General features: G+C 40.8%; 1 protein-coding gene across 1 annotated transcript in view; it reads right to left on the bottom strand.

Annotated features, from left to right (window-relative positions):
• LOC116729186 (membrane-associated guanylate kinase, WW and PDZ domain-containing protein 2-like) overlaps positions 1-27,184 on the bottom strand; it is a 158,220-nt gene that overhangs the window by 104,936 nt on the left and 26,100 nt on the right. The window contains 1 exon segment of the mRNA XM_032577559.1: positions 3,485-3,604. Coding sequence (XP_032433450.1) covers positions 3,485-3,604 — 120 coding nt within the window.

A 27,184-nucleotide genomic window follows, 5' to 3' on the forward strand; every position in this document is an offset into this window, starting at 1 on the left:
CCTGAATGTGTCTGTCGTGAAGTTAACCTACCTGAGACAAACACATATGGGTTACACATAAATATCTTCATATAAAAAAAAAACATAATTTCAAGACTTTTTTAGTTTAGTTTAATTTAGTTTTGAGGATTTGTAACATCCAGATGTGACAAATAAGCTAAATTAGAATAAATCTGCTAATCAACAAACACTTCCAATCACTGTTGAATGAATGTATACCATAGGATAAGCACAGTAAAAAAGAGACAATGATATAAAGACATTTAGCCATTTTACTGCAGGTCAAAGTATTAACACAGTTGCTTGTGACAGAGTAGCTTGTCGGTAGGAGCCAAAATGTCTTGCTTCATAATCCCTTTTTTGTAATCCTTCAAAGCAAAGGGTTGGTCACAAAGAGGAAACACAAGTTGTTTTTACTCATTAGCCTGAGTCAAGAGACACAGTCTGTAAACTTGTAGAGGAATCTAAATTGGTTTTCACCAGGAATGGTGCTTCGGAGGAAGATGAAGGAGGTTGGAGAGGCAGTTACTGGGTTTATTCTCACACGAGCTCAGTCTGACATTACTGACGTTTTTGTACTTTGGACTTAGGATTTTACATCTCTATTAAGCCATGTCAAAAAGTTCAGGGATGCAGCACTTCAGAAAAATGAAGTCAAGAATCTATGGCCAAAGAAGAAGCAGAGACGATAGCACGAAGCGTCAAAAAAAATGACAAAAAGGGGATCAGCGTTAATGCTCCAGAAGGATCATAGAAGAGGCTTCCATTTTGTCAGTAAGCACATTTACCTCAGTGCTCTCAAGGCAAATCAGCACGCCCTGTCGAAAATGTAAATGTAAGCGCACAGGCTCAGGTAAACAAAGACTGGAGGATGACAGAGAAAAAGCATCGAGAACCCACCTGTGAAAGCTCAAAGCTAACCAAAAGAGAGGCTTCAGAGAACATAAAGCAGACTGAGGCAAGTTTATTCCAGTTCCTCCTGAAGAGCCTCAGCAGGTTCAAAGGAAAGAACTCACCTGATATTGACTGAGACATCTACCGGTATCTTTTGACTCATCTCAAATGGTTGCATGTATAGCACGTATAATTGTTATGTTACAAATTTTAAGACTTTACGTCAGTGTCTGGTTTCTCTCATTAATTTTTCAGACATGAAAAAGAATGTAAGAGAGATTTTTTTATTATTTCAGACAAGCTTTGAAAAATAACTTTCAATTATATTCCATTTTATGTTTGAATTGGACATTATTGGTTTTTAAATTAAGAAACAGAATAATGTTGTAATCTAAAATACTGGTTATTATAACAGCTTCAAAATGATTGCAGCTTAGCAATTCAGCTTCCTACTAAACAACTTCCTGGGGGCACATCTACCCAAATCTGAAATGACTTCTATAATTTTGCATATTTTGTGATTTTGTAAAACTGAGACAGCCAGCACCAGTTTGTTTGTGTTGTTCACTGGAGATTTTGGATCTGGGGACAGAACCTGCTTATCTGTAATCGCTGAACATTTTAACGTTGAGGCAGTTTTAATTCAAACAGATTTTGTAAACTTTGAAAGGCTTTGTGATGTAACTTTAAAAAAATACCAGCAAGGATCAAAGGTGAGGTTATCTCTGAGGAAAAGATGGCAGTTTGTGCAATTATTTCTCACAAAACTCATGGAACATCAGAGCATAAAATGTCTTGATTTTGCAATAATACCTGGTCAAAATGTTTGATAAAAATAAAGATCAGACAGTGCAGGTCGAAAGTTTTCATACCCTCATCCAAAGCCCCAATCTGATTGTTTTAATGGTGCGTTTGAAGCATTATTTACTTTTCTTGTAAATAGTCTGTTATTGTTTTTCATGCACATATTTACATGCAATTTTCTACCTTTGTGTGAATATGCATGCTCCCACCGACATTTGACTTGCTGCTGCCACTTCAGAATCTCCCCACAGTGGGACAATAAAAGGATGCCATAATATTCTGTTCTATGCTAATTTTTAATTTAATGAGAATATTTTCTGAATTGCGTAGAGAAAATATAACCCACCCATTTCAGCAGTCTGCAACCTGTGGCTTTTTAGGGCCTGAATTGTGGCTCTTAATACCTCCGGGCCTGATTGCAATAAAACTTAACAGTGCCTTCGTAACAGTGTTAGGATCGTGTTGGGCACCCCAACAGGACAATGGCTCAGGCATCCTTCCTATTAAAATAAATTATGGAAAAAGCAGGAAAACTAATCAATATGAACTGTACTATTTCTGATAAAAGATAAGAGGGCTTTCCCTGGCAAAACTAGATTTCTGCTTTTTCTTTTATGTCAGACCAGGTAGCATGACTTTTGCCTGTGTTCCTTTTTCGCCTTAATAGAGGAAAATATACCACTGTTTGTAGTTTTAAATCCAACAGAAAATTAAAGAATTACATAATATAGAGCATCACAGTGCAAGCCTTTTGTTGATCTCTCTATAGACCATAACATTGTGAGTGTTCTTTGATGCATTTAAAAAATGGGAGTAAAATCAAATTGTTCTGTATTTTACTCTCCGATAACCAAACAGAGCTGATTGGTTAGGAGATATTCTGGCCTTTCACAGATTTATTGGTGCATCGCTGGAAGCCTGATAATGGCTAGAAACTTTCTGTGGCTTCTCTGAAAGTTGTTCAATGACTTTAAAAAGGTCAAACCTGTGCACCCAGTTCTTGTTTTTAAAACTCATCATAGGTTCTATAATCATTCCATTCTGCAAATATAATCAGACCAAACACACCAATGAAAGTCCAAAATTTCTATAAAATCATGATTTGATTTCACTCTCAACTTTTACAGACACGTCCTTGTTTTTATTTTCTTACCTTAAATCCTCCGCCCTCTCTTTCTCCCTTTTCCTAATTCAATCTGAATCCCAAAATGAGTTGCAGCACCTCCAGTGCAGCCATCCAGAAACAGACAGCCTCCCCCAACAGGCACAACTAAGCTCTCTGTTGAGGGGAAACGTACTCTGTAGCCCCACAGAAAAAAATAATGGAAGAGGCAAATGACTGTGATGTGAACATGTGTAGAAGGGAAGGCACACACGACCACGCCGATGACTGTAACCTCTTCACATGCACATTTACACGCAACATTTATGTGAGCGTGCTCGGCCGTGCTCGCTGTTAAAATCTCTTCTGGGCAAATGAACCAGCTAATCCTCCATCTGTGGATGTTTCCCTGACAGTAGCAAAGCAGAGATGCACAGACTTGAGATGACATGCAACTGGCATTGCTTCAGCTAACACACACACACATGTTCTCAACAATGACTGAAAACTATGAAACTGAAGCCTCAGTGTGTTTACTGAAGCTGCGTACAAGAGCATCACCTGACACATCTGATTAATCAAGTAAAGATGCAGCAGCACGAGCGTTTGGAACGAGAGAAACGGCTCGACTAGGCACATGAGTTCCTCCAAATAAACACCTGTGCTTGTCTCCTCGGTGCTCACCTTCATAGGTTCCACTCTCTAACAGGGCTCCACTTTGCTCCAATTCCATAAAACGCTCCACGCTCACAAAATTGTAGTCCACCCCTGGCACCTCCCCCTCCTTAGGCTGCCTGGTGGTACCTGCAGAGCGAGAGGAAGAGAAAAACAGAGTCAGAGGGGTCATTACAGCCAAATAGGATACTTGAGAAGAAAAGGACAGGAAGGCAGGGGAAAGAGCCAAGAGGAAAGGAAAAAATAAGAAGAAGGGGGCTGAACAGGAAAAGATGGCAGATTTGAGGCTACAAAGTGTACGGGAGGAAGTGGGAGGGGAAAGGAAATGGAAGTGAAGAGGCTGATTGAAGAGAGTCATCGCCTCCGATCGCCAAAGATCCATTCACAAGATTCTGACGGGGCGACAGTCAGAGACGAGTAGTGAGGAGCAGCAAACAGCAAAGCAGTCACTCAGTCCCTAAAAGCCAATCTGGTGGCTCTTTAGCAATTTGACTAAATCAATATGGCAGTTTTGCCAGGCATAAGTCAAGGACTTATGCCCCCCCACCCCTTCCAATGCACTGCACACAATGCTGCACCGATTGGATTGTTGTATAAGCAACAGGGAATGCAGAAGCTCCACATTACCATGCTGCAATTAAGGGTCTTCCTCTGTCAGTGCTCTGGAGATCTTCATCAGTGCAGCAGTGTTAGGTTTCTGTGTAACGGCAGCGATGGGAGTTTTGAGTGTAATGAGGTGGTGTGTTTGTGTCACTGCCGAGTGGACTTTCACTCAGGCCCAGTGAAATCTGCTGGTGTTGATCCCTGATCTCCATCGATCCTGCCAGAAAACAGTCGCTGGCCTGGCAAAGTAAAAGGAAGTCTAGGTTATTTTCACCATGCAGCAGGGGTGGAAGGTACGGAGTATGGTCCAAAACCCAATATTGACCCAATATTGGGTCCTACAGCACTTCTGCTAACAGGATCAATTTAAGCACATGCTATACAATAACCGATATAGGCATATTGCATATCTATGTAATGGGCAAAAGCTTATCTATCCATCCATCCATCCATCCATCCATCTTCTTCCGCTTATCCGAGGTCGGGTCGCGGGGGTAGCAGCTTCAGAAGGGAGGCCCAGACTTCCCTCTCCCCAGCCACTTCTTCTAGCTCCTCCGGGGGAATCCCGAGGCGTTCCCAGGCCAGCCGAGAGACATAGTCCCTCCAGCGTGTCCTGGGTCTTCCCCGGGGCCTCCTCCCGGTGGGACGTGCCCGGAACACCTCACCAGGGAGGCGTCCAGGAGGCATCCTGACCAGATGCCCGAGCCACCTCAACTGGCTCCTCTCGATGTGAAGGAGCAGCGGCTCTACTCTGAGTCCCTCCCGGATGACTGAGCTTCTCACCCTATCTCTAAGGGAGAGCCCAGCCACCCTACGGAGAAAACCCATTTCGGCCGCTTGTATCCGCGATCTCGTTCTTTCGGTCATGACCCAAAGCTCATGACCATAGATGAGGGTGGGAACGTAGATCGACCGGTAAATCGAGAGCTTCGCTTTTTGGCTCAGCTCTCTCTTCACCACGACGGACCGGTACAGCGCTCGCTTGACAGCAGACGCTGCGCCAATCCGCCTGTCGATCTCCCGCTCCCTTCTTCCCCCATTCGTGAACAAGATCCCGAGATACTTAAACTCCTCCACTTGGGGCAGGACACCCCCCCTGACCCGGAGAAGGCACTCTACCCTTTTCCGGCTCAAGACCATGGCCTCGGATTTGGAGGCACTGATCCCCATCCCGGCCGCTTCACACTCGGCTGCGAACCGCTCCAGCGAGAGCTGCAGATCACGATCTGATGAAGCCAAAAGGACCACATCGTCTGCGAAAAGCAGAGATGAGATCCTAAGGCCACCAAATCGGATCCCCTCAACACCTTGGCTGCGCCTAGAAATTCTGTCCATGAAAGTGATGAACAGAATCGGTGACAAAGGGCAGCCCTGGCGGAGTCCAACTCTCACCGGAAACGAGCCCGACTTACTGCCGGCAATGCGGACCAGACTCTGACACCGGTCATACAGGGACCTGACAGCCCGTATCAAAGGGCCCGGTACCCCATACTCCCGGAGAACCCCCCACAGGGCTCCCCGAGGGACACGGTCGAACGCCTTCTCCAAGTCCACAAAACACATGTAGACTGGTTGGGCGAACTCCCATGCACCCTCCAGGACCCTGCCGAGGGTGTAGAGCTGGTCCAGCGTTCCACGACCAGGACGAAAACCACACTGCTCTTCCTGAATCCGAGGTTCGACTATCCGACGGACCCTCCTCTCCAGGACCCCTGAATAGACCTTGCCAGGGAGGCTTAAGAGTGTGACCCCTCTATAATTGGAGCACACCCTCCGGTCCCCCTTTTTGAACAGGGGGACCACCACCCCAGTCTGCCAATCCAGGGGAACTGCCCCCGATGTCCATGCGACATTGCAGAGTCGCGTCAACCAACACAACCCTACAACATCCAGAGCCTTAAGGAACTCCGGGCGGATCTCATCCACCCCCGGGGCCCTGCCACCGAGGAGCTTTTTAACCACCTCGGCGACCTCGCCCCCAGAGATTGGAGAGCCCAACCCAGAGTCCCCAGGCTCCGCTTCCTCAGTGGAAGGCATGTTGGTGGGATTGAGGAGGTCTTCGAAGTACTCTGCCCACCGGCCCACAACGTCCCGAGTAGAGGTCAGCAGCACACCATCCCCACTATAAACAGTGTTGGTGCTGCACCGCTTTCCCCCCCTGAGACGCCGGATGGTGGACCAGAATCGCCTCGAAGCCGTACGGAAGTCTTTCTCCATGGCCTCTCCAAACTCCTCCCACGCCCGAGTTTTTGCCTCAGCAACCGCCCGAGCCGCATGCCGCTTCGCCCGCCGGTACCCATTAGCTGCTTCCGGAGTCCCACAGGCCAAAAAGGCCCGATAGGACTCCTTCTTCAGCCTGACGGCATCCCTCACCGAAGGTGTCCACCAGCGGGTTCGAGGGTTGCCGCCGCGACAGGCACCGACAACCTTGCGGCCACAGCTCCGATCGGCCGCCTCGACAATGGAGGCACGGAACACGGTCCACTCAGACTCCATGTCCCCCACCTCCCCCGGGACGTGTTCGAAGTTTTGCCGGAGATGGGAGTTAAAGCTCCGTCTCACAGGGGATTCCGCCAGACGTTCCCAGCAGACCCTCACAACACGTTTGGGCCTGCCAGGTCTGACCGGCTTTCGCCCCCACCACCGGAGCCAACTCACCACCAGGTAGTGGTCAGTGGACAGCTCCGCACCTCTCTTCACCCGAGTGTCCAAGACATACGGCCGCAGATCCGATGAGACGATGACAAAGTCGATCATCGAACTGCGGCCTAGGGTGTCCTGGTGCCAAGTGCACATATGGACACCCTTATGCTTGAACATGGTGTTCGTTATGGACAATCCATGGCGAGCACAGAAGTCCAGCAACAGAACACCGCTCGAGTTCAGGTCGGGCGGGCCGTTCCTCCCAACCACGCCCCTCCAGGTCTCACTGTCATTGCCCACGTGAGCGTTGAAGTCCCCCAGCAGAAGCTTATCTAAATGATAACAAAACTTTCTACCTCAACAACACCCAGCTCAAACACTAAGCATTAAAAAAAACATAATTAGGCGCTAATTAGGTGCTAACGACTCACACCTGGTAAAACGCAGCAACAACAGTGCAACAAGGTCCTGCCCACACAAACTACCAATCAGATTAAAATCCAGACTCTGCTGTTTCCAACAATACCAGAATCACCATGCTATGTGCAAAACTCACTGAACCAGCAGCCAAAGAAATAAAAAAAAAACAGCTAATTTCGTAGCTAATTTCACGAAGCTAAAAACATAAATTCAGTCCGACCTTTGCTGTTTCGTGGTCATAATTTATGTTAGAGTAAATATTTCCACTCATGTACTGTAATCCATTGTCCTTGTGTCACACTGATGTGATTTCTCACTATTTTCAACTTTTCCGTCTCCATGGATACCGCCTATATACTCAAACGACTTCCTTTGCTGGTGCACAGCTGGAGTTTTCCGGTCATGTACGCAAATACGTTTTAGCTTGTTTTGATTGGTGAATGATGTTGCTATGGGATTTTGTAAACCCGCTGATCCTATTGGCTGTTAGATGTTTCAATCACACAAATCAACCAATGGGCTGCAGAAAATCTGCCCCGTAGGTTTAGGTTTTCTGACTAAATGGACCTTACCAGAGGGGCCGCTTTTCATTGGCTGATGCCCATTCTACGTGGTCACGTGTGTGGCCGTCTCACAAACACACACTTCCCGTTAGCTAAGTACAGCATAATGGCAGAACTGATACAACTTCTACACCTTGAAGCCTGTCTGCTACACAGTCTTACGTTAGCTAAACAGATCGATATCCAATGTGTACTGTATCTGACATACACTAAAGATTTTATTTTAGCAGAAAAGGCTTTGGACTAAACTGTTACTCGTGTTAGCCACGTCTAGCACCAAGTACAGCTAGTCAATCAACCATCGCTGTGTTCAGGGAAGCGCTGATTAATAATCGAGAAATAAATATCAAGCCTGGAAACTTGATATCGTAACGGACTGAATGTTATGTTTTCAACGTAATCTTTGCTCGTCTTGCGGGGCGCAGGCTGTTGCCACGGCAACAGGTGTGCTTAAACTACAAAGAGAGAAAGAGAGTAAAAAGGTAGGAGTGGTTTTGAGTTGATCACCTGTTCGGGTTATTTTACCTTTGTTTACCTTTGCTGTGGCGCATTACAGCCGCTGTAGTTTCTAAACGTTGGACTAATTACCTCGTTCACAACAAACATCAAATAGAACAAATATATTTCATAAAATTTTAACAAACAAATGGCTTCTACTGTGGTAATTATGTGAAATTAAATTAATTATATCCCAACTTCAGAAGACTTGCCTTTACCTTTACAGAGCTCTTTGGTTCCTCCTCTCAGTCTGTAGCTTCTCATATTGAGGTCATCAAACCAAATTTCAGATCTACCATAACTGACTGACACCTGCTGGCCTCAGGTTTGCAACCAGCTTGTGACTGAGAAACCAGTAACCTCCTCCCAGATGATGACATGAACTTGTTAGTTCCTCTGTCCATTGTAGTAGCTGATATATTGTGAAAATCCGGTAGAAATGATGCACTAATCGAGTCATGTTTACATAGAAACAACAGGCCGCCAGGCTTTGTTTGTGAGACTTGCGGTCACGTGGGTCGGTTGTGGGCGGAGCTTGGTAAGGTCCATTCTTTAATAACCAGAGCGCCCAGGTACTGTGCTTTTTAGTAGTAATTCATGCTTATATTGTTTTAAAAAAAATCACTATTTTTAATTGCAAATAATATTTATAGCAAGATATAGGTTGGGGAAAAAAATAAATAAATAAATAAAAAAGAGAAATTTGTAATTGAACACACTGGTGCCAAAATGTCCAAAAATGGCACATTTGGAATGTTCGCCTGGAATTTTATCAACCAATACCTTTCTGAAAATGTCTATGCTTCATTTTTTTTTTTGAATGAAATTTGGTCCAGTAAATGGTCAGAACCTGTATTGTGAACTGCTAGAGGTTCTGGGTTTCCTCTGCATGCTTTTAAGGAAAATCCACATTATGTAATGTATTTTATTAGAATTTATTAATATTATTTTTATTTTGTATTTTTTCACTGCGTGCCATATGTATTTGTTCTTTCTCAGTAATACAAATGTTGATTTTTAGACCTCTAGAGTATTCTCTGGAATATTACTTTTATTTTGATACCTGATCCAGTCAAATACACCTTGTAGATCCTGAGATATATGGAATTCTTTTTGGGGATGTCTTTTTCGAGAACTGTCCAAAAAATATACAAGAAAGAGGCTCTGGTACCAAGAGTTTTATCATAATATTTTGTAGTACTGTTGTGATAACAATTAAAATGACGATCAGAACTATTTACTGCTTCTTTTTTTAGGTTTAAAAGAGGCTACGACTGCATGTCATAGTAATAACAGCCTCACAAACACAAATAATGCTAAACATTCCTATTTGTAAGACATTTCTTTAGGACACCAGTCACATAAAAAAATTATTTAATCATTATCATGTTTTCAAATTTATTGATGCGTCCATTAAACTAACAGTGGAAAAATTTGTAAAGCTAACAGTCCCAACAATAAGCACAGTTTTTTAAAGCATTGATTGCAAATTATCATGACAACAATGAATCTAAATTCTTATAATGGCAATAAATGTATCACCATAAATGATAAACTGTACAATACATACCCATTCCTACCATGTAGTGACACCTCAGGTAGTCGTCAAAGCTTTATTTGTGCAGGGAATGAGGTCAGGGGTGTAAACTGGCTTCCTGGTATGAAAGCAGAACTGTGATGAAGATTAGAGCAGCAGGTGACGGATGTGTTGCGGACCCGCATATGGCGCTCACACATATGCACATTAACTCTCCCTAGAGTGTGATATCTTAATCATTAGATCGCTATTGATCGTCTGTCACCACTTCGCTCCTGTGGTGGGTCCACGCAACATTCCCAACAGTATTCTTGTCACTGCTGGGAGCGAGGATGGGAGCTTATGCACATAATGAGAAAACAGGGAATGCACAGAAATCAGATACTGAGAGTTTCTTTCATGAGCAGTGATGCGAAAAAGTGTTTATCACACTTAAATGTAAAATAAAGCTTTGATATCAGACTAAGACACTCTAGGTTAATGCAAAAAGCAGCTTCAGAACGATGGTTTGCATTTATTCAGAGAAAAGAATCTAACGATTCCCCTTCTTAAATCATAAAATAAATATAATTTTATTAGCCACACAATGCCTAGTTAAACAAGACAAACAACCTAACAACAAAAATAATAAAATCTTTAGAATTTAAATTAAAACTGAAGATAATCAGAGGAAATTTTTTTCTAGTAATTTTGAAGAGGTTTGTGTTTTCATTACTTTCCTGCTAATCTGGATTATTAGCAACATCTAAATGCTTCAGCCAGAAACTGTCACCTAACACTGATATAAAATATACATTGAATCAATAAATAATAATCACATTATATTCAGTTATCCACGTCTTCTAAATATAGATGTCTTTCTTTTCCTTTCTGTTTAGAAACTTTGTGTAGACTCTAAATGTTGTAATAAAACCAAAACCTGACAGGAAATAACTTATTATTCACTGTGTGAGAAGTATTGATTTATTTTTGTGACAATCCTTTAGGCTGCATTTAACATTTTTTATATTGAATTGCATTATATCACGAGGTATAATAAATATCTTCCCCACCCCCACGAGTTGACTCATTTGTCCTCTGACTCAGTCAGTGCAAACGCTTAACATGAAATGTTTCACAAAGATAGAGCCCATCGAAAAGCCTATTTTATCATAATTACACTGTATATTAAGCTACGTCTATAACATTAATTTTGTTTGAGTAATTTTTCAGCCTGGTTTTAAAAACATAAACTTGCTGACCTGTTTTCCTACACAATAAATATCTATGTTAAGATATTCTGCAGGTATTTGCGATGAGTTCCACTCTGTGCGCTGAGCTCTAGGTCAAACTAATAAAACCAAAATCTCAGAAAGCAGCAGCCAAGCATGTGTGGCTCTGAATACTGCAGCAGCTCAGATCGGCTCAGCCAGGCGGGGCTGGTCGCCTTCCAGTGGGTACAGCTATTGATCTGTAAGATCAGAATGAAATTATTCTCCAGCCCACACCACAGTAGGCAGAGCCTGCAGGAATACTGATGACCTGCTGATGGCCTTCTCCCACAGCTTCCTTTGCTGGACACACCGGCTGAACACAGGCAGGGGGGGAAAGCGTCTCGTTAGATGTGAGCTGGGATTATTGATCCACATCCAGAGTTTCATATAAGCAGATAGGCCGACTCTTCCTCTTTTTCCCCTCCTTTCCTTTGGTTTAGCACATTACCTGGTTTTCTGCTTTACTACTTGCTCTTAATAGTCTCCACTGCTTATGGTAAATACCGACAAAGTAAATCTTTGCATAAAACAGAAAAATCCATATTGTGTTTCTTCTGCTCTGGTTGCCACCTTTCTGTCTTTATCTTGCCAATTTTCTTTCCGAGACAAAACAAGGAGGACAGAAATGGTCAAATAAAATCTATAACTCATAGGACACTGGTGGACAAAGGCAGGACATTTCTTCGAGTGACTTCACAGAAATGTCCAGTGTTGCAGTTGTGTTCAAAATAGTAGATGTGAGTAGGGCTCACATAGTAGACGTAAAGCCTACTCACATAGTACATGTGAGGCCTACTCACATCTACTACTTATTGTTTACTGAAACAATAAACAATGAATCAATTAATCAAATAATAAATTAAAAGAAACTCAACAATTTTCACTGGCTTGGTTTATCGTTTTTCTCCTTTTCTCTCTCTTTTTACCAAAACTTGAATGATAAAAGTCTTCAGTCTGGTGCTTTGGTCTCAACTACCCCATTTTTTGAAAGATAAATTTGTTTATACAGACTTTATAATTAATTTTATTTGTTGTTTCTGTTGTTGTCTTTATTTATTTAGGATATTTCAAATATCTTACAATGTTCATTAGAATTTAAAGTTTATTGATCCTTGACAATGTGTTCTTGCATTATTATGCCATTATTACTATTATATTGCTTGAAAATGGTCTAAAAACAACAATATTATTGTTTAACACAATAGGTTCTGGGGAAATTTATTGTCCAGCAAAATTTGTTATCGTGACAGGCTTAGATGTGAGTGTAAAGTTGGTACAACTGCAGTTAAAAATTCTTCTAAAAGTTTTATTTCCATACATGCGAATGCATTCTAGGTTATTTCCTTTATAAATTCAAACATTTAAAGTAGAAACTAAATGTCTGTGGGGACATGCAGTCGACCAGTTTCTGGTGCCTCTGCTTGAATTGACCTCTGAGTTCTCTGCACTTCCTGATTTTCACTCAGAAACAGAATTATTTTTAATTTCAATCTGAGGATTGGGCTGACCACAAGCAATCTGGCTGCATTTGAACCAAGATGCTGCTTTCTTAGTGGTACGCTTGGGATTGTTGTCGTGCTGCAGCCCTTCGTTTGGCATGAGGCGAGATGATCTCTTCATGTTTCTGGTGAGAGATAATCACAGAAATATCCCAATACCATAACACCTGCATCTCCTCGTGTAAATTCAGTTTTTAGGGTTTGGCTTAAAAGTTATGAAGATCTAAACATAACAATCTTGCCTTCATAAGTCATAAAATATTTCTTTATGCTGAACGTTTTTATTCATAGTGAAAACTCAGTGCTTTTACATTTGTCATAATCAACAAATGGTCACACATTCTTACAGGAATACACAGATTGTCAGGTAAGTGTGTGTTTACTGTTAAGTTTTTTTATAGAATTTTTTTTTTTTACATGTTTCTGGTTTTGGTTTAAATTTTTAAGTATTTAAGATCATTTTAGGAATGCAGCATATTATTTTCTGCCATTTATAAGTTTTCTTTTCACCGACTAGGTTTTTAATCTGAGCATGCAGCTTTTGATGAATGTGTAAAATGACACATTGTACTGGGATTTTGTGAGAGAAATGCACTATAACCAGCATGTACAACATCTACTGTCTTCCTTCCTGAATTGGGTCGCCTTCTTTGACTACTGCTTGTTTCAAATGATGAATAATCTTCCTCACAGAATGCCACGCTGTTTTTATTTTGAACATATTTTATTTTTAAATCAGAATCAGTGGGAATTAAGTCATGACTGTTAGACCAGTTTTCTATTCTTCTAATAGACCTACAAGTAAATTATTTCTCAGGTAGACAAATAATTTCTATCAAAAACAGAAGCTGATCTGGTTAGAGATGCTGGACTGGTATTATTTTATACATGACTGCAAATAGCTTTATGCAAAAATGATGCAGTAATTATTAATGGGAACAACAAGCTGCACAAGCAGATTTTTAAAAACGAACAGCAGGCTGCACAGACAAGAAAGTGATGCCCTCCTGGAGGCAAAAGCAGTTCTGCTGTTAACTATTGATTGGATGTCGTGATCTTACTAATAAAGGGATAAAACAGGCTGCAGGCCAAAAAAGGTGTTCGCTTTGCAATCAGACAGCGTGGCCAAACCTCTCAGAGGTGAGTAGGAGTCTAAGCGGAGCAGAGATTTATGGCTTAAATGCTTTAAATATATAATAGCAATGAAAAGCTTCAAAGCTGCCACTTTAGAGGATGAAGACTTTCGCTGGTCCAAACCATGACAGCTAGCTACTGTAAAACATTTTCACATGGGGGAGGGCAGCTGTGTGTGAGTGTGGGTGCGTTGGTGTGTGTGTGTGTGTGAACGAGAGAGAGAGAGCGATTACTTAAAAACACAACAAGGAAAGTCCATTTAGGAGTAAAGCTGAAGTAGCTGATGCACTGAAATAACTCAACTGGGTGTCAAATGATAAGAGGACAAAGACCTTTACTGAATAATGGACTGGCAGAGAAAAACAAAAGAGGCACCAGCAGACATGGAGACATCGAGGAAGAAACTTGATTGGTTAACCTTGCAGTCTGCAAAGGTGTTTGAGAATGTACACATGTATTCATACGCATATTTATATAATTACACAGGAAGTCACCGAGAGAGAGAAGCAGAGCGGCAGCGACTAGGAGCTAAAAATAGCTCTATCGATGGGCTGATTATCATAATAAAGGGGTGGGGGAAAAGGGGGTCCAATAATACAGTCTCAGCACGAGTACGTGTGGGAACAAAGAAGTGGCTCTTTTATATTAAAAGTTAATACTTTAATCTATACACACAGAGCTACTGACATAATTATGTCCTCTAGAGCCTTGAGAATCACTGTTAGAAAAAAAAAGTCCCTTTGTGTAAAACATTTGCGGTACGAATACGTGGGGCGACTGTACAGTAATTGGAGTGTGTAACAAACTCTAATGAATAAAACTGGATGCGGTCGGTCCCTCGTCGGGCTTCTAGCTCAGTCTCTCACAGCATCTCATCCATCACCGGCATCAGGCTGTCCTGGGAGTTCACTGGATTTATTACGAAGTCTATTGTAACACCAAAATCCAACAGCGACTAAAAATACTCTCCAAGAGGTGAACAGGTGTGCCGCTCTTTCACAATAATCCCCAGGTGGGCTCAGAAGAGGATTTTATACATGAAGGTACACATACGTATTAGCGCACGTCTCCTGTGTGTAATGAGCGCCAAGCGAAATGTCGCAGCAGCAAACAGACTGTTTGGATGTCTGTTCAGCTGAATCGGCACAGGCTGCTTTTTGTTTCTCCTCTTTAACCTTGCTCGATTCAAAGTCTGCGAACCAGTAAACAAAAACCACTCCTAGATTCCTCTGGGTCCCTAATCCAATCGGCCTTAAATGCATCGAGGATTGAACTGTATAACCCTTAAAGCTGCAGGCCAAACTCTTCTGTAGAGTCTGTCAAACTCACTTTGGGTACAGCTTAGAGTAAAATACATTTGCTTAAAGATATGTTTTAATTGTGTTGCATCAGAAAAATTGCAGACAGTGAATGTTTCCTTTCACCTGTGTCTTTCTCTGCAGGCCCTGAAAACTGTAGTTACCAACCGAGTGTTAAAAGAATCCTAATTTGCAAATGAAGTATAAATGCCCATGTCTACCCTAAAATCTTTAGCAAAGGTAATTGGAAATAAGGAAGGTTTTGCTAACAAAAACAAAGAATCAAACAGAAGGAGAATACTCGGTCTTTAAAACTGTGAGCTTGTTTACCAGGAATCTTTTTCATGGCATAGAAAACAGCAGAGTAACAGCAGAGAGGAGGACAGACAGTCTCCCTGTCTCTCTCTCTCTCTCTCTGTCTGTCTAATTGTCTTGCTGTTTTAAATTGGCCTCCTCTTGTTTCCAATTTACCTCATTTCTCTTCCCATCCATTTGTCCCGTGTTGGTGTTCTCTGTCCCCATTACTCCCGTTCTCTGTCTTTTTTAATCCACTCTCCTGTTTCCCTCATTATGCTCTCATCTTCCTCTCTCTTGCTCTCTTTCTTCCATGGGGCTCATCCCGTCTTTCCTCCGTCCCAGCTAGCAGATGTGAGGCATGACAGCAGGTCTGCAGAGAAGGTATGATCGAGCTCACATACTGACATCCTTATTTACACTACAAAGTCCGGGTTGCAGATGCAGCGGTGCGACATGGCAACACTCCGACGACGACATGTCACCACCGCCTGGGAAACAGACTCGCCATGGTAACAAGCAACTACATCTACATTTGCTGTACCAAAGTAATATTTATGTCAGACATGCCGCTCGGTGTTACAAGTTTCTGCTTCCTCAGTTTGAGCATTTTCTCTTGCGCGTAGCTACAGGTCACTGCCTTGCACAACAATCAATTACTGTCTCAGCCTCACCACTGAGAGCTCACACCTGGTTACCTCATAGTCATTCAATTGGTGTTCAAGCAGACAGGTCTGACTCTGATTGGAGCTGCAGGCCTCATCTCCCCATGTATATTCCCGCTCTCGGTTTGAGGATGCTCTCAGATTTAGTCGAGTTGAAGTCAGCATGGAGATAAATTGCAGTCTTCAGGCAGACCAGAGAATGACCTTTCCTACTGTGCACTAATTTATAACTAATGCTCCACAAAATAAGACTGAAATTACATAGTTTCCATGCTCCGTGCTGTCGTGCAGGAGGTTCCACTTGTGCTTTTCAAAAATGTAGGGCTATAAAATTGTGCATCAGTTTGTAGCCACTGTAAATGTGAGTTGCGGGCGCGGCCAGCAGCTTATTTGGATTTTAAGTGACAAGACGCCGTAAAACAAATCAGACAGGAGCTCAAAATAGACAGAACTAAGAAGACAAAAGATCTGATTATCTAAGCATGAATTTGTGAAAAAAAACCACCTTTAAACCACCTTCACATCATTATTTGCAGGAAAGATTCTTCCTCTACGGACAAAAAGCTAAATCTATAGTCAGAATCCCTCAGCCGTTAGTAGAAATATTCAGTTATGAACAATGCACTTTAATCAGGATCACGACTAATTCCCTTTCTAAGCTAGGCTTCAACAAAGCTTGATTCTTTAGACCAGCATATTGACCTGAGACACAACAGTGCTGCTCGATGTAACCAGCAGGGTTGGAGACTGTGTGACATTGAGAAATTACCTTTGTACTGAGGTGTCTCCTGTGGCGATGGAAATCAGCCGCAATAGCCTGAAAAGCATCTTTATTAGTCTGTAGAGCTGAGTGACTGACATTGGACGACAGAGCGGGTCATGATGGCACACGAGTTTGGTATTCTGAGTGTGTGTGTGCAAGAAAACACCAATCAGAGCAAGCAATTAGGATTTCAGAGGTGTTGCTGCTTACTGACCATGATAGGGACTCATCGCTCTAATCATAGACTAACACTGAGTGGAGAAGTGTGAAGATAAATACTCAGCTTGAGTGAGAGCATCGACCTAAAGAAAAGCAAAAGAGAAACAAAACAACACTTCTCCAGACGTTTAAGATAGAAAGCAATTTGCAAACAATGCAAATTCATTAATCACGTTCAATATTTGAGGTTTTCGTTTCATGAAATCCCCTCGCTGTCTCTTTCATCTGTGCAACAACATTAATCCATTGTGCCAATCAAACTGCAGGGAGCACAGAACCACATCAAAGCATGTCAGGCAGCCCTTTAACAAGAGCACGCCAGCAGGCAAATCACCCCTGTAAGAAGAGTCCCTGGGGGATGATGTACTTCTTTTTCTCTCTCCTCTCATAGAAACACACATGCGTACAGAAGCAACACAGAACGGCATGTAACACTCAAATGATTCATTTACCAGCCCGCCCTATTAAATCTCTGCACACAAACAGAATAAAAAAAGAGACATCCACAGATAAGTGCGCTGTGTTTTTGTGCACATACAATAAACTCTCCCACAGATCCAAACACAAAGGGAACGTATCGTATCTTTATCAGCTCATTGAACCATTATGATCATGACTAGCATTCCTAAAATGACTGTCAGCGAAGAATCTGGCAAATATGACGGCTTCCTTTGCTGAGGAAATAATTACATAGGCACTGACTGACTGTTGGCTTGAAGCAGCCGGGTTCGGCCCAGCATATTTATAACAAGTGTCCATTTGACTTTCACATCAATAGCATAATGAATTCAAGTTTAAGTCAGCTTTATGGCAAAAGGTCAGTTAGGCAAAATATTCTGCATGAGTGTAATAATGACAGGCGAGCAAGGAAAACTGCAGCCTGGTGCGTCAGCTGACGGATGTCCATTAATGGGCTTTGACAAGATGGAGACAGCTTTTAAATGTAAACAGAAATTAAGTAAAATATTTTGCTAGCTAAGATGTAGATGATGATCAAACTTTATGAGGTATGACATCAGTAAACCAGCAATAAAAGAATCACATAAATTAAATTTAAAACAGTTACATTAATACATTTATAGCTGATCACTATAAAACATATTTACATAAATGATTGATTTAATGTCACCATCAGTCCAACACAAAAGATTGATGTATTTTTTGACGTAGTCTTGATCGGTGCTGCTTCTGACAAAACTATTCATGCATCTTGGATTTTTCCATCTTCTGTCATAAACTTTAATATGTGTATTATATAACACAAAACAAATAGTTCATAAATACAAAGGGAAAGGAAAAACATACATGGTTTTAAACAGTCTTTACAAATAAAAATCTAAAATGTGGGGAGATTTCTCTCCTTCTTCTCTGACATCTCTTAATAAAATCAACTTCCAGCCTGGGCTTCGCTTTCCTACGCAATTCTGCTATAGTCTTGACTCTTGGCTCTGATTGAGCTTGAGATATTTAGCAAAAGATGAATGAACAGAAATGTCTGTCTGTAGATGTACAAAGCTGGTAGAAACCTAAAAAAATCTGCAGTAAATGTAATGAAAAGTGGTTCCAGAAAGTACTGACTCAGAGCTGATTGTAAATGAATGCCACACTTTCAAGTTTATTTTTAGCGAAATAAATAAAAACATATTTTATTCTTTTTTCACTTCACTGCATCACTTTGTGTTAGTCTATCAAACAAAATCAACAAAATGTACTTTGTCTGATTATTACATGAATGAAACGGAAAAGTGACACAAATAAAGGAGTTAATGTTGCCTATATACTAACAGTTCAACTTCATATGATCATCTTGTTGGCAGTAAAATGTTGTTTTATGTGTTAAACTGTAATATTGCTGGTAGTTTTTACAGATGCTGGTATAAAACTGAAAAAGGATCCAGTTCAAAATTGCTGCTTTGCTTGTCTGATGCGTTTATGCACAACACTGAATCGTCCCGTGAGTTTAGGGGCTAAAATATAGTCAGAAAAAAAAGGAAGTACAAATCTTTTGTATTCTACTGCATTACATATTTTATATTAAACTAATGTTTTTCTATTTGGTTTGAATGTTTTTATTAAATAAACAAAAGACACAGTGATGTTAGATTTGAATACAAATATAGCTTAGGCTTTCTTTTAAGAGGAATCCTAAAAAATCTTATAATTTATTTATCTAGGTAGTGGAAAGAAATGTCCAATGACTAATCCAAATTTCAGGAAGAGTGAAGAAATACTAGTGAAATCAAATTTAAAGATTTAGAAGAAAGGCTGCTATCTTGAAAACAAAATCTAAATAAATAAAAGATGATAGGGAGGAACTTTCCAAAGCATCCAAGCTCATTGATACGTTAAAATTAAAACAGATTAAAAAATCTCTAAAGAAAACTGCAGCTGTTAAAGACAAAACTGTTCCCCGTAAAATGTTTCCTTATTTAGCTTGAGACAAGCAGTCACGAGGACAAGTGTCGCAAGTTCAAGTATAAACGTGCATTTTATTAAATATCAATAGCATTTAATGTTTTTGCCTTTTATCACTTTACTTTCTAATCGTTAAGGTAGAGTGCTCTGTCTAATAGACCTGGCATGAAAATTAACAGTATGTTTTAAAATATCATGCATTCATCAGGGTTATAAAGGTCTCTTTCTCCCTCCACGCATCATTTCCTCACATCATTATGATAGTCATCTTCATTACTGCTATCATTATCAGACGCGTGCGTCATACGCCATCACGATCTCCATCCTATGCATCCTGGCTCTGTTCCCCATTAACATCTTTATGTGCCCCTCCTCTGTGTCTCCACCGGAGGATTCCCTGTCAGACGCTGCAAAGCTGCCGGGCAGCCAGAGTCCAGAACACTGGATGTGAACCGACAGAAGCTGCATGTATTTATAGGCTATCTGAGTACAGAAATGTGCTGCTCACTGTTCAGGCTATTTATAGAGCCTCTTTGCTGATGTCTCTGCGTATACAGCAGGAGAAGAGATGCTTCTCCTGGGAATTACTTACGAGACTCCCTCATATCTGCCTTCTCCCTCCACTCGGAGCACGTCCGCTCTCCCAACAGCCTCCGTCCTCTTGTTTTACACTTTCTATCTTCTTTCTTCCTGCCTCTCTGCCTGTCTTCTCCGCTTTTCCCATCTTCTAGGAGTCTAAAGTAGCTCATGTCTACATTTATCACCATCCCTTCCCCCACAGTCTGTTTTATGATCCCCTTGTTTCTTTTACCTTATTTTTTTTCTTTGATTTTCTGATTCTTTCAGTCCATTTTAACAGTCTCATCTCCACTTTGAAACAGAAGATGCTCTTTGTCTTGAAGGGGTCAATTATTCCCTAAAATTTAAAATAAAGGGTTGAATCTCAGCCCAAAAGCACAAGAATATAGCCATTGTGGGAATTATTGTAAAACTTTTCTACATTTACATTTCCAGCACATGCAGTGCCTTGTAAAGGTGTTTGTGTCTCATGAGCTTTTTACTTCACTGTATTTTATTTGGATTTTGTTTGACAAAAACGCTTAGTGATGAAAAATTGAGTCCTAGTTTGAATATTTTTACAACTAAAAATCTTTAAATTGTGATGTGTGTTAATTTAGCCCACCTCAGTCAGTATCAAACCATTATCTGATTTCAATATTAGTCTGATATCAGTCTGAACTTTGACTAGGCCTTTCACACATGTATTTTATGAATTCTCTCATCTCATCAGCTTTCCCATTCTCCTGCAGCATGATGCTGCCACCACCATGTTTCACTATGGGGCTACTGTGTTCAGCCTAACCTGTCGTATTTGCTATAGTACTTTGCTAATTTGCAAAGTACTATGAGATCTGGGACGAACATCTTTAATGCTGCTGCACAAAATCTAAAAGCTTACTCCATGTTGGCTTTATCTGTTGTGTTCCTCATGATGCTGACCCCTGATGCCTTTACAGAACGCCTGGATTTATAAGGAGATTAAGACTGAGATTCAGAATAATGATTAGCTGGGCAACTTGTAAATGTGATTTTATTTACGGGTGGCCAAGCAGAGGGGCACAGGGAAATATGAAGAATTAAAAAAATGTAACACATTCTTTTCACTTCACAGGTTTGTGCTACTTGGTGCTGGCCTATAACATATATTGAATTAAAATTAAATATGTGGAAAATCAAGGGGGTAAGAATACTTTTTCAAGGAACTACTGTAAGTCAGTTTTCACTCTTTAGCACATCTTCCAGTTTAAAAGTGTCTTCAGACACAGATTAAAAGTGTCTTCAGATGCTTTTAATCTGGAAATGTCCTCCAAGTGTTAATCCTGCAACTGTTTTGCCATCTGCGCTTAAAGAGAGGTAAGTGCATGTTCAAAAAGAAGAGCCCCAACTCACAAACAACTGCAGCAGCTTAAAATACAAAGTCTGCAGCATGTCATTGGTATCAAAGAGAACATTCTTGCATTAGGCTCATTATGTTTGGGGTGCAGCAGGCTATCCTTGAGCCCAATGACATAACAGAATGCAGTTGATGTCAGCATGTGAGCCTTCTAGCTCTATGCACGCACACACACACATATACAGATTCCCTGACAGCCAGACACACCTCCTCCCACGTCCTTGACAGCATGTTGTGATGCAGAGTGGCGTCTGCTCGTCAAGCTGACAGACCGACTCTGACAGCATGGTCAGAGCGTTGCAGACGAGAGAGGAAAAAAACAAAAACAACAAAAAAAAAACCAAACAGTGATTGTCAAACGCTTCAATTCACGACAACAAACAGCCCCGGCGGGCAGCGCAGAGCAGCGTTCAGGACCACCATCACTGGTTTGTTAGCCATCTGACGCTGTGTCACTCTGATGCTTTAGCAATGCCTGACTAAACTGAGCGTAGGACTCCCAAAAAGTCAAGCAACGCATGTAAATGAACCATGCTCACATTTAACAGAGAGGGACAACTCAAAGCACAGGGTTCCTTCATATCTTTGTTACTATACTTAACCGGATTTAAATTTCTAGATTTGTTCTGCAGTTTTTGTAACATTTTAGGCATGGAAGTACAAAAAAATAGCCTTAAACTTGCTTGAAACGGAGTCACTGTTTTTCTATGTTTTCTACTAAGAATGGTTTCTGTTATCTATACTGAGTTAGATCAGCTGTATTTCAAAAATCTTTGACTCTTTGACTTGTCAAATGAACAAGAGAGTATACAAGACAAGTATTTCTAAAGTGGTGGCTCACGACCCAAAGGTTTATAGTTTTCAAAAATACCAAAAGTGGAGTGTCATCTATTTACACTCTTTACAGGTAGTGGTCATCATATTCTGTAATTCGAGTTGATACCATCATTTAAAACAATAATAAGACAATGTGACACTAGTTAGAAGATGTTGGACATATTATGTTGTAATTGAGCACTTATTGTACAGTTAGTACATATATATATATATATATATATATATATATATATGTATGAATCTTCATGTTTCATTTGCCTGTCACTTTGCTGCTGGGACATCTGAATTTCACCACAGAGTCAATAAAGGTTATTTCTGTTATATTCTGTGGTGGATTTAATCTGAATTCAAAAGCCAAAAACCATAAATCAGCTGAAACTTCAGAGGGATAATGGATCAAAAGGAAGAGATCTATACAGCATTCAGAATAAAGGTTGAGGTTAGAAAGAACAGAGGAAGTAATAGGAGATCAGAGATAATGCTGAGTGGAATAAGAATTGGGCACCAGAACTTGATCAGAACATCTTTATCACGGGAAAAGCATCCTACTGGGTTTGGTTACTGGAGTGGGGTTGAGGAAATGGTTAAAAAACAAAAATGCATTTATGGGATGTGATAGTGTTGTTCATGGAACAACCTGGGGAACCGAGGTTTAACAATATTATTACATTGTAATAAGGTTGACGGGGGAAAACATATGTTTTTTAGGGAAACTATTTTTCAAGAGTTGGGGCCTGGGGTTGTTTGAGTTTGGTTTTGGATTTTTGTTATTTTGGTGTTCCTTAGCTTTCTCCATTTAGTTTGCCCCTGTTTTCCACTTTTGTTCTTCCTCAGTGATTCTTGTTATGTTTTTCTTGTTTCTAGTTATTTTCTGTTCTAGTGTATCATGCTTCTTCAGTCTGAGTTATTCTTTAGTATTTGAATTATTTCCTGTGCCACTTTCTCTCTCCCTTCTCCCCCCAGTTTGCTCCTGCTCTAACCACTCACACCTGTTACCTACTTATTCATCAGCCACACCTCCCAGTACTTGAGCTCCTCTGTCTCTCTCTGTCACTAGTCGCCAGTGCGTTTTGTTACCTTGCCACACCTCATCACTCTCCTTGTGTCCACCTGGAATCCCCTCACAGCTTCAGTTTTTGTGTTTGCTTGGATTTTTGTGTTCCCCTTTATTTGTAAGTTGGACTTTGTCTTTGTTTAATTAAATTCTCTCATCTATGCTACGTTTTTGCCTGCTGCTTTTGTGTCCTCTTCAACTACTAAACATGACAAAGAGGATATAATGTAATAGAAGTATGATGAGCATCCGGTTCTATTTTTTATTGCCATAAAACCCCAAAGAAGAAGCAAAAAGAAAAGGACTGGATTGACTGGATATGCAACCCAGACCAGAGAACCAGAGAACCAGAGAAACCATTATGTTGCCAAGTAACGAAGAGAGTAGTGGAGGTACGCCTCTCTAAGTTCTGGAGCAGCACGTATCCCTCTGTTGTAAATCCGCCTCCCACCATTCAGCGCCGCCTGTCTCTGTGATGGCGGCGTCTCATCTCTGGTTCAGCTGAAGACTAAACACAAACAGACTGGACCCTTGAGGAGAACCTCAGAGCTGCTTTGTTAACTACAGCTCCGGTCTTTGAGGCAGAAACATCCTTAGCTGTCCCACTAATTCCTGCAAATTGAGGCTTACGATGTTCAGGGGACACCCAGGGTTGATCTGTGTGCTCTGATGTTTCTTTCGCAGCCCAATATGACAGTACTTAGCTGCTGGTGGACTGAAAACTGCATTTTGTAAATGTGAATTACACTTTTTCTTCAGAGATAGTTTGAACTTGTGGATAAACGCTGCAGATTTTCTGTCCTATATTGGTGTGTTGGACTCAGATTTTAACACCCACATGTCCCCTTCAGCTTGAATTTAAAGTCACGTAGATAACAGACAAGTAGTAAAATGTCACTGCTGTGATTTTTGATTAAATGTGCATAAAGACAGTAGAAACTGCTCAACTGCAACTGTCAGCACAATATCTCGTTTTGCAAAACTTTCCACCACAAAGGACTGCTAGAAAGCAACACTTGGTAGGTTATTACACTTTAATATAATCTTAAAAACATATTTTAAGATTATGTGTGTTACATCCTAACGTGGATGAACACTCCCCGGACCCTGAAGGAGCTGCTAAAGCTCACGGTGAATGATGGGAACGTGTTGATGAAAGAAAAACGATAAGACTTGGATAAATAAATCTTAACTGCAATCAGTACTGTCATTTCAATCTACAATAATTATATCACAATCACATGTTTTCCCAAGAGCTTTTAAAGGCTTCATTTATTGTAAATCACTGTGAAAACAAGCGCACTTGTTAATCATTATGAGACTTTAGTGCTGTAAATGATACATTTTTTCTGCAGATTAGAAAATGCTAAAAGGAATTCTCAGACTTTTCTCGATTGTGAACGAAGACTGAAAGTGAGTTGTTGCAACAAAGATACAGATAAGATTCATTGAAAAGATGAAGAGTAGGAGTCTTCATTACACTGTATATGCTTGGCAACATGATGGACAGATAATTACAGAGATGTAATTACTACATTATCACAGACTAATAATAATTGTTCTGTTCGAATAAACGGTTGGAAGGTGACTGTAATTGAAATATCATTGCAAAATGGGGGATAATGTGAACAAAACGGGCACATGGCGTCCTTTAGGATTAGCAGAGAGAAGGTGTTAAGGTTCAGCCAATGCCCATTACCACGGCCGTCACTCTGTCAGTCGGCCTGAACGGCACTAAAACACAGCCGACAGTCTGAGCGAGGCAGAAAACAAGGACAGAAATGGAGGTGCAGACTGCTTTTCCAGCAAATCCTACTGTCAAATTCGAACAGTGGTGTTAAACACAGTAACTAGCTGCAAAAGATACATAAATCTTCTGCATACACCACTACCAGAGTGTTGCTACTTAAGCTTTTCACAACCTTTCCTGTCCTCTGAATGGTGATGGCGTATGAGTCACTGCCAGAGGAACTTTTATCACAATGGTTATTAATCGCTGATATTGACATAACTTCCTCACTGTTATTGAAAACATTTTAACATACTGGCAACAACAATTATCAGCCTGAATGACTGCCCTTGGGCAAAAAATTATTAAAAGGATAATAAAAAGTCAATTCACTTCTGCAGTTATGCCTGAATGGCGTTTTAGGCTGATCCGACTAGAAAACTCTGTATATATGTTGTAAAGTATACACACTAACTTTATTAGTAGTGGTGGGACTTGATTAAAAAAAATTTAATCGAGTTAATTACAGAGTTTGCAATGAATCAACATTTTAATCAAAACAATAGGTCGACAAAATAGGCAACATGTTCAATTCAAAAAACTTTTTCACAGATAAATTATTGGATAAATAGACATATGAGCTCAACAACAAAGGTGGTTATAGTTTTTATACATATTCAACTTCCAAGAAGGGCTGCAACTAACGATTATTTTCATAATCGATTATTCTGATGATTAATTGGATGAAAACAAATAGAGAACTCCCTGCAGGCGAAGCCTGGCTGCCATCGTGTACACACTCCATGAAGCTAGCTAGCCCTCAGGAAGTTGACCTCAAAGAAAAAGTTAGTCTTCAAAATAAAAGCATAACAAGGCAGATTCTCATTGTCTGTGTGTACCTGAGTGAGGGAGTCGATTTACAGCACCCTCACAGTAACTTCTTTGGAAAAAAATACTTATTTTGAAATGTGGACTGTGGAAGTTGACATTAGCGTTGAGGACATCTGAGCTGCTGCAACATGTTTTACAGTGACATGGTACTATAGAGTTGAATAGTTTTGGTTCTAGGCTAATTCTTTTTTGCACAACTTACACACAACAAAAGTCTTATCCAGCTTCACATCAGATTGTTTTGAAGCAAAAATTAACCCCAGTGAGCCAAGAAAAGCGGCGTTGTCGGCCATCATTGTTGTTTGCAGATGACAGGTCTGTCAGATTAGCACAAGACAAAGGCTCTGAATTTTTATATGTTAAAAAGAAATGAAAGCAGGCAAAAATAAATAAATAATTAGTTGGGTTAAAAAAAATTTACATGTTCATCTCTATGTAATTAGGAAGGAAGGAAGGAAGGAAGAAAGAAAGGAACAAAAGAAGGAAGGAAAAAGAAAGGAAGGTAGGAATGAAGTAGAGAAGGAAGGAAGGAGCAAAGGGACGAAAGAAAGAAGGAAGGGAAGAAAAGGAAGGAAGTTAGAGGGAACAATGTAAACAAGGAAAATATGAATAAAAACAGAAACTTTTATTCTGGCAGAGAAACTCAAATATCAGACTTTTCTAGACTGTGTATTTTGTAATGAAAAAAAAAAGAAAGAAAATTGCTGTCAATGGCGGTAGGTAGATTATGACATCACAACCTGATCTTCCTTCAGTTTTCACACTGAGTCTGAAATCAAATCTAAAATCCAAGAGAAAATCTAACGTGGTGAAAATGAGGTAATGACAGACAGAGAGAGGCAGAAGTTGCTCAACAAAGGAATCATTCAGTGGATTCAGTAACAAACCATCAAGACACCAAAACTAAACTTGTTTGAAAAATTTGATCAACGCTGAATCCAAAAAAAAACATGGCTGTGAATCCACTGACTCATGCTCCACGAACAAGGAGTAACAGCAAGTCATCGAGCTGATTCATGAGCTGTTCGATGCATCGACAGAAGGAGGACCTGCCGGGGAAACGAGGCAAAAGGCACAGAGAGAGAGACAAAAACCCAGATTTCATGACGAACCCGCCGGCAGGAAGCGTCTGAGTGACGGCTTGTTTGTCCAGCACGCCGAAATTTTCCAAACACTTCCAAGAGAGACGTTATTATCTCTTTATCATCTCTGTGTGTGTTGTGAATGTGTGCTGAAGGGGGTAGGGCATCACGACAACGCAAGCCTCCAGACAAGAAGGTGGTTGCCGTGGAAACCTCGGACGACTGAGGGAAAAGAAGGAGCGATAGACAGCGAGAGACGGAGAGGAAAGAGCAGTGTGTGCAATGAAAGAAATAAAGGGGAAACATCCTGAGGCAAAACTAAAAGGGGAGAAAAAGGACAGGAGGGAAAAAAAAAGGC

Source organism: Xiphophorus hellerii, chromosome 2 (assembly GCF_003331165.1).
Source record: "Xiphophorus hellerii strain 12219 chromosome 2, Xiphophorus_hellerii-4.1, whole genome shotgun sequence".
Lineage (NCBI taxonomy): Eukaryota > Metazoa > Chordata > Actinopteri > Cyprinodontiformes > Poeciliidae > Xiphophorus > Xiphophorus hellerii.